Raw genomic sequence first — 17,603 nt, forward strand, 5'->3', positions numbered from 1 at the left:
GCTGGAACAAAGCCCCGGGGCTCAGGTGCTGGCCTGTGAAATTTGCCCCTGTGCTGAAGATTAATGAGCCAACAAAAGAAGAAATCCACCCTCGTGGACCTACTTAGGTCAAGTCTGCATCTAAAAATCATCCAACCTTCACCAATAACCTGAGTCATATTTTGGTCAATTGTGCCTCCCCAGAAAAACCAACATGACTTGCCAACCAGAAGCCTCTCCCCAAGATTTCTGAGATGATTACAAGCAAGACAACTCGGCATGTTTCCTTCCTTCTTGGAAAAATCCATCCCCCACTCTCAAAGGGGAGGCCTGAGAGGTGCCAAATTGGAAGCCATAAGAAAGTCGCTGCTGGTGCTGAGTCTTCCCGTTGAGGTTGAGAGATCAGGTTCAAAGCTCAAGCCGCAGCTTCCCCACCTCCACGGCCCGTCCCAGCTCCAATCCAGGAGGACAAGCTCCTTCCCTCCCCCCACTACAGTTCCTTGTAAAAGCCTGTGCAGAGCAGGGGTCGGCTGGGGAGTTTGAGGCATCATTTCGGTTCTCTCCAGGTAGACCCCCAACCTCACAGAGGGTCCAGGGAAGGTTCTTCTGCAGGAAGAATGTCTATGGCAGCAGATCTCTCCCCTCCTTAGCACCCAAGATAGATCTAGGGGTGACTGGGCTGCTCCTAATAAAGTGTGTCCCAGTGTTCAGAGCAGGGAGAAGCAGTTGCTCTCCAAAGACTTCAATTCTTACCCAGAAAGCCCTGATCTGCCCCAAGTGTCCTGGAGGCACAGCTCACAATCAGTTCTCCCAAGGCATTTTTCTTGATAGACTATCCATACTAGCCCTATTCTCTCCAGAAATGAGATCTACCCACATGTAAGTATCAAGAGCATAGACTCTTAACAAGTGGCATTTGAGTTATAACTTCAGTGACACCTTTGACCACCCTACCAAAGAAGTTTTCCTGTATTTTGATATCACCCACCATGGAGCAGAGTAGACCCGGCAGTGACAGACAGTGTGACTCAAGTCCCTGCTTGGTGCCATCTCTAAAGCTGGCCTGGGGGATGTTCCCTCTTTGTAGAAAGCGCTCATTGGAAGCAGTCCATCCAGGACCTCCTAGCCTTTTAAGAGTGATGCAAACCTTTTAAGATGATGAAATGTATCGCTCTCTTTACTGGTAAAATAAACACACACACCCCCCCCCCACAGCTCCTAGTGCTTGCCATAAACGACCCCCAAAGCCCCTCGCTGGCTTCTCCCACACTGTTCTAGACAGCGACCATCCTGCCAGGGGCCTCAGCTGCTTCTTTCCTTATAATTCTATTTCAAGACTCAGTTCTGATGGCCTATTTTCCAACCAGTTTATTTATCCCTTTCTCTCCTCCCAAGGGCACTTTCAGTGTCTTCATAACATTTTTAGAGGGACCCCTGTCCACATAAAACATTTACCTGTCAGAACTGTGCAACAGAATTACAATGCCAGTCACATATACAATCTGTAACTTTCTAGTAGTCGCATTTTTTAAATTAATGGAAATGGGCAAATGGAATTTATATTTAACTCAATGTATCCAGTATGTTGTCAGAGGCCTTCCTGGTAGCCTAGAGGTTAAGTCTTGGCATTATCATCATTGCCTCTACCAGAGTTCCATCCCCTGTCAGGGAGCTGACTCATAATGCACAGCAGACCTCTCCTGTCGCTGCTCCCCACAGCAGTATATTTCAGTAGTTCTGGGTGCTCTGCTTCCCACTCTGTCTGCACTTCTGGCCTACACAGTCATTCGTCTATGCAAAAAAAAAAAAAGTCCAAATGTCATTTTATTCATACTGAAGTGGCCTTGGAGTCTGGAAGCCGGACCCAAGGGGCTCGGTACTTGTCTCAGTCAGCAAAGAATTCAACATCAAGGCCAGAGTTCAGCAGAAAAGCAAGAGATTTATTGTCAGACAAGAAGGAGGACAGGAAAGCTCAGTGAATGGAGAAGAGTCCCCAGTGGGCAGCCCCTGAGGGGTAAGAAGCAGGAGTTGATCTGGGCATGGGGCGCTGGGGTGGGGTTGGGATGTGGGTGTCCCTGCGTTGTGTCTCCTGCTGACTGGTTGAGGCCCATGGGTCCCCCAGGTCACTTGGTCTGTTTTTCAGGAACAAGCTTTGGTGTGTTGCTTCAGCTTTGTGGGGGGGTTTTCGGAACACTCAGTTCTCACTGAGTGGGGGCTCCCTGACCCCACCTGATTGCCTGGACTCAGCCCAAATTCCTCACTCAACAGGGCACTGAAGGGATCAGAAAAGACCGTGGAGCCCAAGAAGCAGACACCACAGACCCTCTTCTTCCCTGTACTGCGGGATCAGACTTGGTAGACATCAGAGGGTGGGGAGCTGAGCCTTTCCCAGATGCCTGGAGCCACCTGCAGAGCCCCACTGGCCATTGAATTGGCTTGGGGCCTCATGAGATCAGTTAATTCTAAAAAAAGAGCAGTAGCAAGAATGTGTTCTCAGCAAAGATTTCGTCCTGAAAACAGGTTGCACCAGTTCACGTCCTGGCCATAGGCTTCCGCAGAGAGTTTGTTGTCTGTCTCATAGTTGGTTTAATGAAAATAAAAAGACCTATCACCATTGTGAAGAAGGAATTGCCTCCAAGGGGTGCTCACAGATGCTTCTGCTTTCATCAAGCCTTCTCCTTAGACTTCGGAAGTAGGATAATCAATACACAGAGATATAGGAAATAAGTTTCAAGTAGGCCCTAAGGAGGACCAACTCTGGATTGGACCCTATTGTTCCCAGATGAGGCCTCAGGAGAGGGTGAGAAGAACCCAGTGTTTGGAGAGAAGCACCCCTTCTCCAAATGCCAGCCCACCCGTTTATTTGGAACATGCCCACGTTACAATATTGAATGTGGACACTCCTGGGGAGGGCTACTGGGGGCTTCAGGCAAAGCTCTAGGGCACATGGCTGAGACCTTGCACACCAGGACGTGAGCTCCAGCATGTGGCTTTATCTCTTTGAGCCACTGCTTCTTCCCCCTGAAATATCGGCATTAGCAGTCCCTGCTTCCTAGGGCTGCCGATTGATTACACTGTGAGATCAAGAGATCAAGCACTCATCAGAGCTCATGGACAGTGCTCCATAAAAGCTCGCTGTGGTTTGAAAATTATATCCAACATCACACAGAAAGAAGTGAAAACGTGAATTTAAAAGAGCAGAGAAATATTTCTAGCAAGTGGGCGCTGAATACATATCACGTGTGCGGCCGGTGTTGGGCAGCTGGGGGTAATTGGCACAAAGTGAGCTTGTCCTTGGAGCCCCAGTTTATGGTCTTGTGAAGGGTCTTTCTGGAGAAAACCCGCGAGGCTGCGCATCGACTACTGTGAGCACAGGAGGCCACAGAGTGGCCGTGGGTGTTTGGGCCGACAAGAACCTGCAGGACTTAGATGGGCAGAGGGAAGGCTCCGCTCACCGTGGGCAGGAAACCCAGCAGCAGGGGAGGAGCAGACTTTCGAGGAGAGTGAGGAGAGCACAGACTGGAGGAAGGCCGTGGTGGGAATAGGGGGTTTCAGTGCCGAGTGCGAAGGGCATAAGGATACGGAAAGAGAAGCTACCCAAGGCTCCTCAGCAGGCACCATCCATTTGGCATCAGAAAAAGATGCCACACGTTGTAAAATGGCAACAGCTGGTATTGAGGGAGGGCGAGGGGGGAGCAGGAAGAATCTCTCAACCCCTCTGTCCGCCCCTCTGCACACACTCCCAGGGCCCCCCAATACTCAGCCAAGATCACTCTTCCGAAGCATCCATCATTGTGCATGTGGCAACCGCACAGGTGGCGCAGCCTCCAAGACTAACCGCCATCCCTAGGAATGTAGGAGGAAGTCAACGGAAGACACGCCTTCTCTCCCTTGTGCCTGGCAAACCTGGTCTTGCTGTGAGGAATATCAGATTATATCTTTAGAACGTTTTGAATGACAAGCAGGGAGAACATCGCGCACGTACTCACAGGCACGGCTGTTTGCCCGGATTCCATCTCTGCTGCTCCGAGAGTCCATCTCCTGGGTGGCTGGCTGCGTCCCCGGAGTGAGAACAGCTGTGAGGATGAGGCACGATTTGAGCCTGGGGATGACGTCAACCAGCCCCAAGATGCAGCTGTTCTTTAAAGCCTGGTGCCTCGGCTCTCCCTCACGTCTGGACGAGAGAGCGAGCCATTTATTAACCCCCCATCTTTGAACTGTTCAAGGGGAGATGCCCTCTGCCATTTCCCAGCAGTCTTTGAATGTTCCACTTAGTGGCAGCTTTCCCCCACAGAGCATGAAAAGTCTCTCTGACCTCTCCGAGGGAGCCGGTGACCTCCACCGGTTGGGGGGGCCTGGGCTTCCAACGATGGAATAGGAAACTCTGTTAGGAACAGTAAGACAATACCCCTGCATTCCTGACTTTTCCATGCCTGAGCAGTGCGGGATGGTACCACACATGTGGACCTGTCACTGAGAACTGGAGGAGGCAGGAAGGTTCCAGAGGACACTGGGTTCAGGCTGAGACCAAGCAAATCTGAGAGGTCAAGTGACAGGGAGGGACATTTGGGTGAGGGACACTGTAGGGGCAGGATGGGCCAGTGCAGGATCTCTATGATTCTATGCAGATGGGTGAAGGAGGGTCCTGGAGCCCTCGGTGGCTTTTGCAGGCTTTTATTGCGTTTACCAGGTACACAGCAGGCAGGAGTGCCGCGGACCTGGGAGGCTGGCAGGCCTCCTAGCCAGGAGAATCTTCACTCTTTCTGGGCTCTCTGGCTCTGGCTTTGGGTTCTCCCGTGGCCTCTGCTTCTCTGTTGGTTCTCTTCCCATGTCCCTTTCACTCTCTCTGTGGTTCTGCTGTTCTGCTGGCATCCTCGTGACGCCACCCTTATAAGCCCCGTCTCTCAGCCCAGGTGTACCCATGTACGCTTGCCCACACCCTACTCCAGGTGCCGCCATCAGGCATGCATTCAGGACTGCAGGATTCATCATCCATCCTAATGGTGTGAGGGCAGAAAAGCTTGATGCTTTACTTACCCTACAGACACAGACCAAGGCTAAGAAAGAAAATGTGGTCTAAGATGCTGCTTTGGGTCCAGAGCCATACTGGCATGGCCGAGAGGTCCAGGGGGTCAGGAAGGAGCAATATGTTCTGAACCATGGAGAGCCTTAAATACTTGGGGAGGTTTTAATGACCTGAGAAAGGCAAGGACTTGTAAATGCTACAGCCAGCCAGGCCCACTCCCTGCGTCCTGGGGCTCGTATGTATTCACAATCCAGACGAAGGTACCTGCGCTCAGCTGGCCCTTGATTTCCTCCTGCCAAGCTCAGTAGCTTCAGGACCTCTGCATGCCTCTGTCTATGCAAATCAGTGGCTCCCAGCTTCCCTGCTTATTAAAAAAAAAATAGACAACTAGGCCCCAAGCTAGATGTACCAAATCAGAATTACCAGCAAAGGGGCCTTGGCATCTTCCTTTGGAAAACAGATCTTCCTTCTTCCCCAGGGAACTCTGGTCATCACAGAAGTGTGGGATGATGTGTGCAGGTCAACTGGACGATTCCCTTCGCCTGTCAGCTAAACCATGGGCTTCACCTCTGCTGGAGATGGAGACAGACTCAGTCATTCAGACATCTGTGCCCTGCGCTACTGGGATGGAAAAGACTGGACGTTTTCTTCATCAGAAAGATGATTCCTACTTCTTTCTTGCTGCCTCTCCTGAATCCTGTCCCTTCTTTCCACCCTGTGCAAGCTGAAGGTGGCAGTCAACAGGACCCAGCCATTCTTATCGAATCTACTCATTAGTGTCCTGCTACCTTACAAACAGCTTCTCCCTCTCCCTCCCTCCTGCCTCTCTCCCTTGCCTTTCTTCTTTTTTTCCTTCCTTCCCTCCTTGTTTTTTAAAAACATCTACACCACCCAGATGTTTTGGTTCAACTTGAGGACAGCTGTGACGCCTGAGTCTTTCCCCTATACTCAGGAACCTTCTCTGGAGCCTACTCAGAAGCCTGAGTCACTGCTTTTAAAACTCTAATTTTTTAGTGACTATATTTTAAAAATTGAGAAAATGCTAACCATTTTAAGGGGAACAGTAGCTAGTCAATCTGCCTGCTCTGTTCCCCACTCTATCTCTGGTGAATCCTCTCAGCCCCCACACCTCTGGCCTGTACCCCAGTTCTTGTATGTATAAATAAGTAAATCTTAAAAAAAAAAAAAAAGGATAACAGTAGCTATCAATGATTGAGTGCTCACAATCATGTGTTAACCTTCCATGGGTTAACCTTCACGACAATCCTGTGACATGGGTATTGTTATTATTTATTCTCTTATGACAAATAGAAGTGACATGCAGAGAGATTAAGTCACAACCACATCATGATGAAAGTAAAGTTGCCAAAGGCTGACCTAGGAGCCCTGACTGACTACAGAGTCTGTGCTCCTGGCCCTGACACTAGACTATCCTTCAAGAAGAAAGATGAATGAATAAAAAAATCACCCTTAATTCCTATCACCAGCAATAACCACTTTTAACACTTAGTCATTTTTCTATGAAAACAATTTAGTTGGAGGGAAGTATTAGTTTTACATAGTCTGCTTAAAAGCACGAGTATTAGATTTTTATTTTCTATATATAGATTCTATATATAGATCTATATATTCTAAAAAATCTATAAATCTATATATTCTATATAAATCTATATAAATCTATCTATATATAAATATAGATTTATATAATGACCTGAGAAAGACAAGGACTTATAGATAGGCTGGCTACAGCCAGCCAGGCCATGTATAAATCTATATATAAATATAGATTCCATATAAATCTATATAAATCAATAAATCTATATATTCTATATACTCTAAATCTATATATTCTATATATAAATCTATATAGATTTTATTTTCTATATTAGATTTTTATTTTCTATATTTATTTTCTATATTTCTATATTCTTCATAAGCATAATTTTATAAACTTCATATATTCTATATGTAGTATATATTTTTCAGCTATATCATGTTCACATACATATGATTTTTGTAGTCATGACTTTCTAGCTAGATACTGTGTTTGTATATAGTCTTTACTATTATAATATTCTATTGAGTATTTTTATTGAGAAATATTTAGCTGCCACTTCATTTTGTTCTATAGAGGAAGGTTCATGTGTCAAAGATGCAATTAAATCTAAAATGCATTCTAGAGACTTGACAATATCTTAAAACGCTAGCCAGTTTCCCCTCCCATAAACGGTATATAGGAGGGATGATTTCCTCACCCTCTTGCCAACTGTGCCAATTTGGGAGGTGAAAAATGGCCTTGCCTTGCCGCTCCATTTACATGCCTTTGATTACCAGCGAGGTGAACATTTTCTTCTGTTTATTAGCCACTTGTATTTCTTCTTTTGTGGGCTGTTTATCCATACCCTTGTTCAGTTCCCCAAGCAGACTTTGTTTTTCTTATCTGTATGAGCCCTTTCTTGCCACAACCTTTTGACGCTCATTTATGGAAGAGATATTCTCCCAAATTTGTCGTGCGCCTTGTCTACACCTCTGAGACGTCAATTAACTTGCAACTATGGAAATCTGAATGGACAATGGTGCGGCAAGACCAAAGTTTCTGGAAACAAGCAGACTCATTTAGGAGCTCTCCTAAAAACATTTTTGGCATTCATTTTAATACTGGGAGTCTTAGCAGAGGAACTAACTACTGCATTGGAGAGGATGAAAAAAGTAACTTCACACTTCTCTGCTCTTCAGGCTGGTAAAAACAGAGGGAAGTCTGCGGAGAACAGTCCCAGTGCAAATTGCTTTCAACTTTTTTTGACATGGGTATTAAAATACCACCCCAAATACCAGAGGTAATAAAAAATCCGACTTAAAAGGGGGAGTAGGTGTAAATGTAACACATGAGATTTTTTTGAATCTTGCTAGCCAGTTGCTGAAGATTCAGGCTGTAGCCCTCAAAGCCACTGTCCCTCCCTCATGTGGGGTTGAAGGGGGGTAAGTCGGGCTATTTGGAACTAAATGTTGACATGAGGCTCTGAACTAAGACGAACTGCTCATATTCTCTTGCAGCAAGAATTACCAGCGCATCCTGCCCGCTTGCTCACAGGGGAGAGACTCAGCTTCCTCTTCTATTTATTACCCTCTTCCTCGGCTGTGATGTCCCAGCCCCATACACTACGTCTCCTCTCCACTGCCCTCCTGTCTGCCTACTGCTGATTTTGTGCAGGCATGGTGACTGGAGTTTGTCCCCCAAGTGAACATCTTTACTTATATTTTCAAAAGTGCAGACTTATAGTCTGATCAGAAGTGTGGGTGCCAGGAAGCCCGCAGGGACAGGGCCGCTGGGAATGGTTCCTTTTCACAGGAGTCACACGCCTTGGCTTCCATCCATATCCAGTCAGCAAAGAAAATTCACACAACTCAACTACCAAGCGGGTGGATGACACCGGATTTTGAGCTTAGGTTGTCCAACTGCTTGCAGACAATGGAGGTCTGGCACTTGCCTGGAGGCAGGATGCTGCTCTTCTCTAAAGGCTGCTAGTTAAGGAGGTGGAGATAAACAGCTTCCAGTTGGGGACACTCCTCAGGAATGGCTTACAAAGCCCCTAAGGGTTTTCCTTGTCTGTCCTAAAGGATTCAGTTTGGCGCGTTTATCTTCTGTCTCCTGTCTTTCCTATGGAGTCAGCCAAATTACTTCATTCCTGTTTTTTTCCTATTATTTTGTGCGGGTTCAATACTCAACCTATGAAAATCATTGACTGTTACATTGCATGGTGCTTTACAACTCTTTTTTAAGAAGATTAAAACCAAAATACCACTCTGTAGCTGTACAATGAGCCTCAAACTCAAATCAAGAGAGCCAAAACTTTTATTCTTCCCTAGTTTGTAGTGAGAGAATGACTAAGACATGAAACCACACCCAGGCTTTGCTAAAAGTCTCACAAGCTTAACAACACCAGGGCTCCGTGTCAGGTACCAAGTAGGAAATTGCTGCTTTTATTTCTCTTTACTAGCTCAAGGACATAGGGAAATGTTACATTGCACTTAGGTGTTTTCTTTTCAGACACACACACACACACACACACACACATTCTTTGCCTCACAGGAATTAGCTCCTTTGTTGTTGCTGAGTGTTAGCTATGTGCCCAGACTGTGTGATGAGGAAAGAGTCCAGATTTTTAACTTAGTCCTACCTGTATTCAAACACCATCTTTATCCCTTGCCTGGCAGGAAAGTGAGGGGTGGGCTGGCCGGTGGGGCTCTGTGTGGCTAAGGCTGTGGGACCATGGGTTATACAAAGGTCAGGAAGATGCACAGAGCCCAGGGCAGGCAGGAACCCCCAAGGCCGAAGCCAGCTTTTGAAAGTGGGGTGCAAAGCCTGTCTGTGATAAACAGAGCTAGAGCAGGTGGGGCATGGGGCTGCAGCTGGCTCGGGGTGGGTCGACCGCAGAGTTGTTGGTGAGGCTGTGGCCTTGAAGAGAGTTGTGTCCTTTGATCTTGGCGATACCCTCAGCAGTTGAGTTTTGCTTCCTCTCTAATAAAATGAGCACGGCACCCACCTTACTGGCTTGCATTGGGGATTGTGTAACCTAAGGCAGCAAGGCTCTCACTCAGGCAGTTCCCAGCTAAGGATATGGCTGGCATCATGGACAGTTACACATAAATGTATTGGGCTTGTTAGGGGGAAAAGGCTGTCCTAAAGCTAATTCCATACAGGCTTTGTGGACTCCACCCCCACCCCAGGCCAAAGCCAAAGACACTGGGAACTCCAAATCCCATCCCCACCCAAGGGAAGGTGGCTGGGGACTTGAGGGTGGGGTCAAGCAGCCAGGTGGATAGAAAAGGCAGACACGTGGGCTTTGGGGGTTCCCCCATTTTGACTCTCCACCAGCTTGCAGCGTCCGGCCAGCTCTGAGAGTGACTTTGGGTTTCCAGGTCGTCGGATCGGGTAGGACGCATTAAAGACTTTATTTCCCTATTTTCTCCAAGTTGTACATTTTCCTTATTTCCTTTTCTCTTGTAAATAAACCTTTTATTAACCTTTTGTGTATGTCTGTAGTAGAGTATTCATAAGTCCCTTAAAAGCGCGCGGGTGAGGACCCACAGCCAGGAACCCGTTCAATATCGGGGCTGCTCTATAACAGGCTCATGAAAGAATAGGATAGTTTTTAAAAATTTTCAATGATAGGAAAATATGTGTCAGAATCATCCTACCAACTGATGGATAAAGTTTGTTATGTGACTGTGGCTAAGGAAAGTACCAGAAAGTGGTTGGGGGACATGAATGCCTTCTGTTCTCAACTGTGAAACCAAAGTTGTGAAATAACTGCAAACATGACAACGGGCAGCCACACCCTTCCAGAGCCCCTCTCAAGTGCTGCTCCCTCGAGATTCAAAACTACTCTCTGGAGGCCGCAGGCTCTGGTTGGACTCCTGGGCCTAGATCCTGGCTCTTCCACTCACTCATCTCAAGATTTTGGGCAGTGTCTTAAACTTCTTGAACCCCTAGTTTTTTCTTGTGTAAAATGGGAACGAAAGTAGTGTAGGAGTTTTAGAAAGATTTAAATGGAAGAAACTATGCAGAGCACTTAGCACTAAATAAGTTTATTATTATTATTATCGTTACTGGGATAACTGTGGATCAAGAAAGGGGGTGCCTCTGATGGGACACACACACACACACACACACAGGACAATCTCTCTAGATGATGAGTTTTAGGTCTGCCCACTAACTGGGGCAGAAAGGAGTGATACAGGTGCTTATCTTCTCGAACCATCTAGATTAGGAGTGTTTAAGAAAAAAGACAACAGGGCCAGGACCAAAATGGTGTCACCAAGTGAGATTTAATCCCTAACTTATTACAGGTTCGGCCTTTCGACAGAATGGAATCTTTAAGCAGTCAGTCTGGAGTGACTGGTTGGCAGTAGTGACGTCCTCTGTCAGATGGAGTCCTACTGGAAAGTGACCCAAAGGGACACCAAAGGAAGGTGACTTGCCACATCCAGTCTGCTTTTTGTTCCTTGAATGTCCTTGTCCTGCCCCCTTCTGCCTGTAAAATCATTTGTATGACTCTTCTCGGCCAGGAGGGATGTGCCTGACTCTGGGGTCTTTGAATAAAGGCAATGAGATCTTTACATTTTACTCAGTTGAATTTGGGTTTTGCACAGAAGGAGGACAGAGAGGCCATGCCTGGTACATCTCTTCAGTCCTACAGTGCCTTGTACAGCAAGTCCCTTCAACATTATGTTTCTCTAATATTGATAAGAAAAATATCTTAACTGGACATTGAACACAATTATCCAAGGTTTCCTTATATATCATTTTGCTTAAAATTACAGTTCCCAAGATCCCTGCCATGACATTAAGTGAGGATTCATTGGCACAGGACAAAGTTAGGTGCCCTGTGGGGTGGTAGACTGAATGGTGTGGAGAAAATAGCCTTCATGGGCTTCTCAATTTTCACTTCAAGCTGGAGTTTTGGCTTTAAGAGCGTGACATGGGCCATCGTGATGATGCCGCCAACTGTTCTCCATCATTTTAGCTCATGATTACAAGCTGGGACTCCAGGCCGCTTGCAGGTCACTAGTCCCAGGATGAACCCACTCTGATTTGATTTCTTATTACTAAAACAAGGTTGGTGGTGGAAGTAGACCTGTCTGGGAGGCTTGGGAGGATGAAGCCAGTTAACCTACGCTAAGCACCTAGAATGATACTTGATGTCACCTTGAAATGAGGTATGTCCCACCCATAAGCACTTGACCAGCAAGAGGGCTCGGGTGCACCGTGGGCCAAATTCAGCCTCTGCTCAAAGCTTACCCATGTCATCAAGATAAAGCCCAAGTGCCATATCAGTACTGACAAGGCTCTTCCCTCTCCCTTCTGGCTCCAGCCTCCACTCAGCCCCTGGGAACATGGAACTACCTATAGTTTCTTGCACACACGGTGCTATAGCTAACTTCCAGCACTGCTTCGAAAGTTCTTCCCCAAACGCTGATCTGCTCAAAAAGCTACATTTTAAAACGAACAATCTTTGAAGATCCCTTAGGTGCACTATTTTAAAAGTAAGCATGTGAAGACCATAGAGAACTCTCTAGATTTCCGTTCACGCCCCTCAGCCATGTAGAAGTGTTTCTAGGATTTGCTGTCAGGGCCTTTCTTTGATCCGCTGTAATCACTCTGGCCCCATTCATTGGACACTAATATTTACAGTCACAAGTTCTGATATTCTGTTCACATAGATCTGATTTAACTTACCCAATTATGTTTGAAGTTCCTTGAAGGTAATCATGGACAATCATTTTATTAGGTCTTAGAATGATACAAGGAGCTAAGAAGGGATGGTCTGATGAGCCTCATGGTTCTCAGCTCCAGAAGAGCACAGGGAACAGGACCCTCCTCCTTGGTGCTTCTCCAGGTATGGCGGGCAACAGTGCTATTCCCCACCCGGCAGGCTTTAAAGGCGCCAGGGTCCATGCTGCGTGGCTTGGTGTTAGGTGGCATGGCAACATGGCTGGGGTTGGAGCAGATGATCTCAGAGGTGGTAATAGTTATTTTTGTTAATTTTGGAAAAATCATAGCATATGCCTAGAGGCCTTTACCCTTCCCAAAGTCAAGCCTCAGTCTTAAATCTTCTCAGCTTCCTAGCAACATGCTGTCAAGCGCGACCCTACTGTCACAGGAGGAAACGAGGTCCATGAAGGTTGAATGACTCACTTGGTCCGGAGTCAAGGAGGGGCGGCGCTCGACTCGGTGCCCTGGGTCACAGCTGCAACTCCCAGGTGATATCTCTGGTTCTCTTGGCAGGAGCCATCAAGGATGGGAGGGTGGGTGGCGGCTTAGTTCACCTAGGAGTTGTCATTTCATCCTTGTCATCATTTAGAATTGCCACTGCATGATGATGGTAAAACATGAGCCAACTTTTATCCAGCCTTTTCACTGTTCTTAAATTATGTCCAGGCTGTCTTCCCTTCATTGCCTGAGGCTTCCATTCCCTGCCCTGGGTAACCACTGCTTTTTGGTAAGAAACTGTATCTAAACTTGTTCAGCCAGCAAAACATTTTCATTTGAAAGGACAGGGGTTGGGGGTTTGAGGGCAGGATTTTGATTTCTCACCAGAAGTGACTTGAGGCTGAAGAAAATGCTGGTTCTAACTTCTTTTGACCCAAAGAATCAAGAACTTATGTAAGTTTAATACTTACAGCAACGTTAGTTACCATCCTCAAATCTCACCGTGTGTACACCTGGTCAGAGCATGTTTTCTAGGAGGCATTGGCACTATAATTGTACAAAGAAGCTGAAGCTAAGAGAGCTTCACTAGCATGTGCATGACCATCATCTCTGAGCTGGGAGTAAGGCCAGTCTGGCTTTCCTCACAGCATCCTGACAGACCTGGAGAGCGGGCAGTGTCTTTGTTCTAAGAACAGGGGGCTGGTAGTGCTGGGTGACCGGGGTCTGATACTGTTGAGCGTGACCATGAAAAGAAGGTAACAGGACCTCCCTGGTGGCGCAAGGTATTGGACCTCAGCACTCTGAGGCTATGGGCAGCCACTGCAGCGAGAGTTCGATCCCAGGGAGGTGACCCACGTGGCACAGCAGACCTCTCCTGTCTCCCCCACTGCTCCCCTCAGCAGTGTATTTCAGGTCTGCCTGTTCTGCTCCCTGCTCTGTCTCTGGTGAATCCTCTTACTACTGCACCTCTGGCCTGCACCCCAGCTCTTGTGTGCATGAATGGATCTCTTTAAAAAAAAAAAAAAGACAGTAACAAAATCTATATTTATTGTGTCTACACTGTACCCAGGATTTGAAAGTTATAGCCTGATTTAGCAACAAAAATTTCTGAAAATGATGCTCAAGATATTAGTCATGAACAATTTTAAAAAGAAGCTATAGAAAGAGTGAAAGAACCCAAGAGCAGAGGCAGCACTTCATGGAAACTGTACGCTCAGCATATGTGCTCTGGAAGCCTCCAGTGTCCTTGCATGGCCTCTCTATGCCCTCCCACACCCTCCCCTGCCTTCCTGTGCCCTCCCGTGGCCTCATGTGCGCTCCTGTGTCCTATGTCTTCCTGCAGCCTCCTGTGCCCTCCCCTGTCCTCCTATGCCCTCCTGTGTCCTTCTGTGGCCTCCTGTGGACATGGCCACCATAGCCACCTCGGAGCAAAGGGTAATCTCCTTCCTTTGAGTCACATTCATGTCACCTGCCTCTGCCATGACCAGCTGAAACAGAGAAAACAGATTTAAAAAATTTCACTGGAGGGCCTCCCCAGTGGCACAGTGGTTGAACGATGGGCTGCGAAGCTTCCTGCAGCCTCTGCAGCATCGGTTCGATTCCCGGCTGCCAGGTGAGGGTCCCGCATGGCCTGTAGGCCTCTCCTGCCACCCGCTGCTCCCCTCCGCAGTGTATTTCGTCACTCTGCCTGTTCTGTATTTCGTCACTCTGCTCCCCGCTCTGGCTCTGGTGCCTCCTCTCACCCTCCCGCACTTCTGACTGTACCCAGTGCTTCTATGAATAAATAAATGAATCCTAAAAAAAAAAAAAATTCACTGGAGTCTCCCGGCGAGCCCCTTTACTTCTGGAGGCTTGACCTCCTCCTACCAGGGAACGCTTTAACTGAGTTTCTTAACTCTGTAGAGTCTCAGTATTTTCATCTCTTTTTTTAAAAGTGCATATTAATTATAATAAATGTAAAGTTCCTTGAATAGTGTATGGGCAGATTCTAAGCTTCTCTATAAAGAGTTGAAGGATGAGAAAAAGAAAAGGAGAAAGAGGTTGATCATTGATTACATTTGTTATGTCTTATTAACATTAGCCTTTAAAATATTCCTTAGGGTCCTTTATTAAATGGCAAAATTAAGAGTATTTTTCTCCAGATTATCTGCTTCAGCCTCTTCTTCCCTGAGCCTAGCTAATTAAAAAATACCATAAATGTTCTAATTAGACCACTGACATTTCTTTTCAGTAAAGGCAAGAGACAAATCATGTTAAAGGACAGGTACTACTACTCTGAGATGTAACTCATTGTGACTCTGAAGTTAATACTAATTTGTGAAATTACTTTCAAGGGGGGAGTAAGTTAGTTTCATGGGACAAATGGGGACTCTGAGACCCCCTTTTTCAAGACACAGAGTCTATCTCTCAGGGCGCGTAGGAAGTGAGGCAAACTAGCAGGACCATCCAACTTAACACATTCAGGGGCATTTGGAGCTGTGGTGGGGGAAGCAGGCTGCCTAGTTGATTTCACACTTCCTCCATACATTTCAAAAACAAGGTGTGACTCTGCAGCTGGATTAAAAAGACCTTCAGAAGGCGACAAGGCAGGTATTCCCTGCCTTAAAGGAGCCTTGTGCTTCCTGGCGTCTGCTATGGGAATCCCAATCTGCTCAGCTCACGTAAAGGCTTTATGCTTCTGGATGCTTCCTGCTCATTAAGGCTGAGGGTTTACTGGAGCTATTGGCTTTTGACATTCAGGGGCACATCTTCCTGCTACAAAACCCAAGGAGATTTGCTGCACCTCCCCCTGCAGTGACCTTTAGGGCTAACCGTCCCTAGGTCCGGCTGGGCAACCAGCGCGCAGGGGGAGAACAGCAAAACCCTACATACCTGCTGCACCTCCCCCCCGCAGTGATCTTTAGGAATGGCTTTCGCCACGGTCTCTAGGTCCGGCTGGGCAACCAGCGTGGGGGGGAGGGGGGGGAGAACAGCATAACACCCTGAAGCAGAGGAAGTTCAGCGGAAGTTCCCTGAAAAGGCAGAAGCTTATCAAAAGATAACGACCACCAAGAACCACTACAAGAATGCTAAAAATCTTATCCCGTCTTTCTAGAACTACAAACTTTAATCCCTTATTTGTCTTTCTAAACTTCCTTCTTTCTTCTATAATGGTCATTGCTTGTTATGTAGATCACCTCCCTGATGGTGATAGGCTGAGCCCATGAGCAAGCTGATTTCATTGATATTCATTGTCCCTGTGCTTTTGGAAAACATATATATATTGGTCACAAACTCAAAGAAAATTACACTCAGATTTTCACTCTTGAAGTGTGTCTGTTTGCCATTTCTTTCACCGACGCCCTGACCACCCTGCACGCTTCTCTCAACCCTGAGGTGGCCTCATCGTCTACTGCTGTGCTGGTCTGCGTCAGAGATTTGCTAAAGAGGAAGGAAAGGACGCTGGCATCCACTGGATGCCTGCCCGTGCCAGCCTCCCGCCAGCCGTGAAGTGAGGGCTGCGGCCTGCGTCACACACAAGCACCCAGCTCGGAGGGGCTTCCCGGTCCCTGGGCCCTGCTGCTTCTAACAGCACTGCCCATCTGCTTTGCTAGACCCAGCAGGTCCTGGCAGAGGGGGTGGAGGCCCACCGGGTGCTCAGCCTCCACGGTGGCTGCCTCCTCCTGGCTGCGGGAGTCGAGCCCCCACCCCGTTTGTTTTCTTTGGCTCCCACATTAATGAGTTCCACAGGACAATGCTAAGTCTAGTTATGTGGCCTTAATTGGTTTAGTTACAACAAGATAATTCCTTTTTTCTTCTCCTGGAGGCCTTTCTGTTTAAAGACATTTTAGCTGGGAGATGCTAATTATCAATGAGGGGAAAGTGACACCTGAGGAGTTCATTTTCCATCTTGGGCCTTGGTTTCTCCTTTGAACTCCCTGCACCCGGCCCTCTCCCCACTTCATCACTTGTCCCCCACCACCATAAAAGAGGACTCTGTCCTGGCCGGAGGCGCAGCCGCTTCTCACTTGCCCGGGAGTCCTCTCTGCAGCCGCCTGCAGGCATGGACAACCTGGGCCAGCCCTTCCTGGGCCTGGGCGACGGCCCGGGCTCCTCGGGGGAGGCCAGCCTGCTGTCCTCCTGGGACTGGAAAGCCGGGGCCGGGTCCCTGGAGCTGAACCAGGCCTCCCCGCCGCAGAGCCTCTCCCCCACGCCATCGCTGGAGTCCTACTCGTCCTCTCCCTGCCCCCTCGTGCCCGGGCTGCCCTGTGGGCACGGAGGGGCCAGCAGCCGGGGCAGTGCAGGCTGCAGCGACCATGGGGCGGCGGGCCTGGTGGAGGTGGATTACAGCATGCTGGCCTTCCAGCCCGCCTACCTGCAGGGCGCTGCGGGCCCCAAGGCCCAGAAGGGCAGCAAAGTCAGGATGTCTGTGCAGCGGAGACGCAAGGCCAGCGAGAGGGAGAAGCTGCGCATGAGGACCTTGGCGGACGCCCTGCACACCCTCCGGAATTACCTGCCGCCCGTCTACAGCCAGAGGGGCCAGCCGCTCACCAAGATCCAGACGCTGAAGTACACCATCAAGTACATCAGGGAGCTCACCGACCTGCTCAACAGCGGCCGCGAGCCGCGCGCCCAGAGTGCCTGAGCCGGGCCGGGCCTGCCTCTGCAGGGGCGCAGCCCGGCCAGGCCCCCCGGGGCCGCAGTCCGAGGTTCTTCCACGCGCCAGGCCCGGGGACGTGGTGTCTGGAAAGCTCAAGGGATCCCCGTGGACCCGCTGGGAGCACAGGACACGGGACTGCCAGGCAAGCAGGTATTTGTGCTTCCAGCTTTTCCACCGTATCTCAGGAGACTCGCCCTTTGCATAGAGACCGATTGGTTTGCCCTTTTCTGCACGTTTAAGACATT

General features: G+C 48.2%; 1 protein-coding gene across 1 annotated transcript; it reads left to right on the forward strand.

Moving 5' to 3' along the window:
* Positions 1–16,761: 16,761 nt before the first annotated feature.
* Positions 16,762–17,343, forward strand: MSGN1 (mesogenin 1; the record flags this gene model as incomplete). The annotated part of the gene is made up of 1 exon (XM_084235017.1): positions 16,762–17,343. One exon carries the CDS (start codon positions 16,762–16,764, stop codon positions 17,341–17,343), a length of 582 nt encoding a protein of 193 aa, XP_084091143.1.
* Positions 17,344–17,603: the final 260 nt, after the last annotated feature.

This window comes from Talpa europaea (assembly GCF_964194135.1).
Source record: "Talpa europaea genome assembly, chromosome: 6".
NCBI classification, from domain to species: domain Eukaryota; kingdom Metazoa; phylum Chordata; class Mammalia; order Eulipotyphla; family Talpidae; genus Talpa; species Talpa europaea.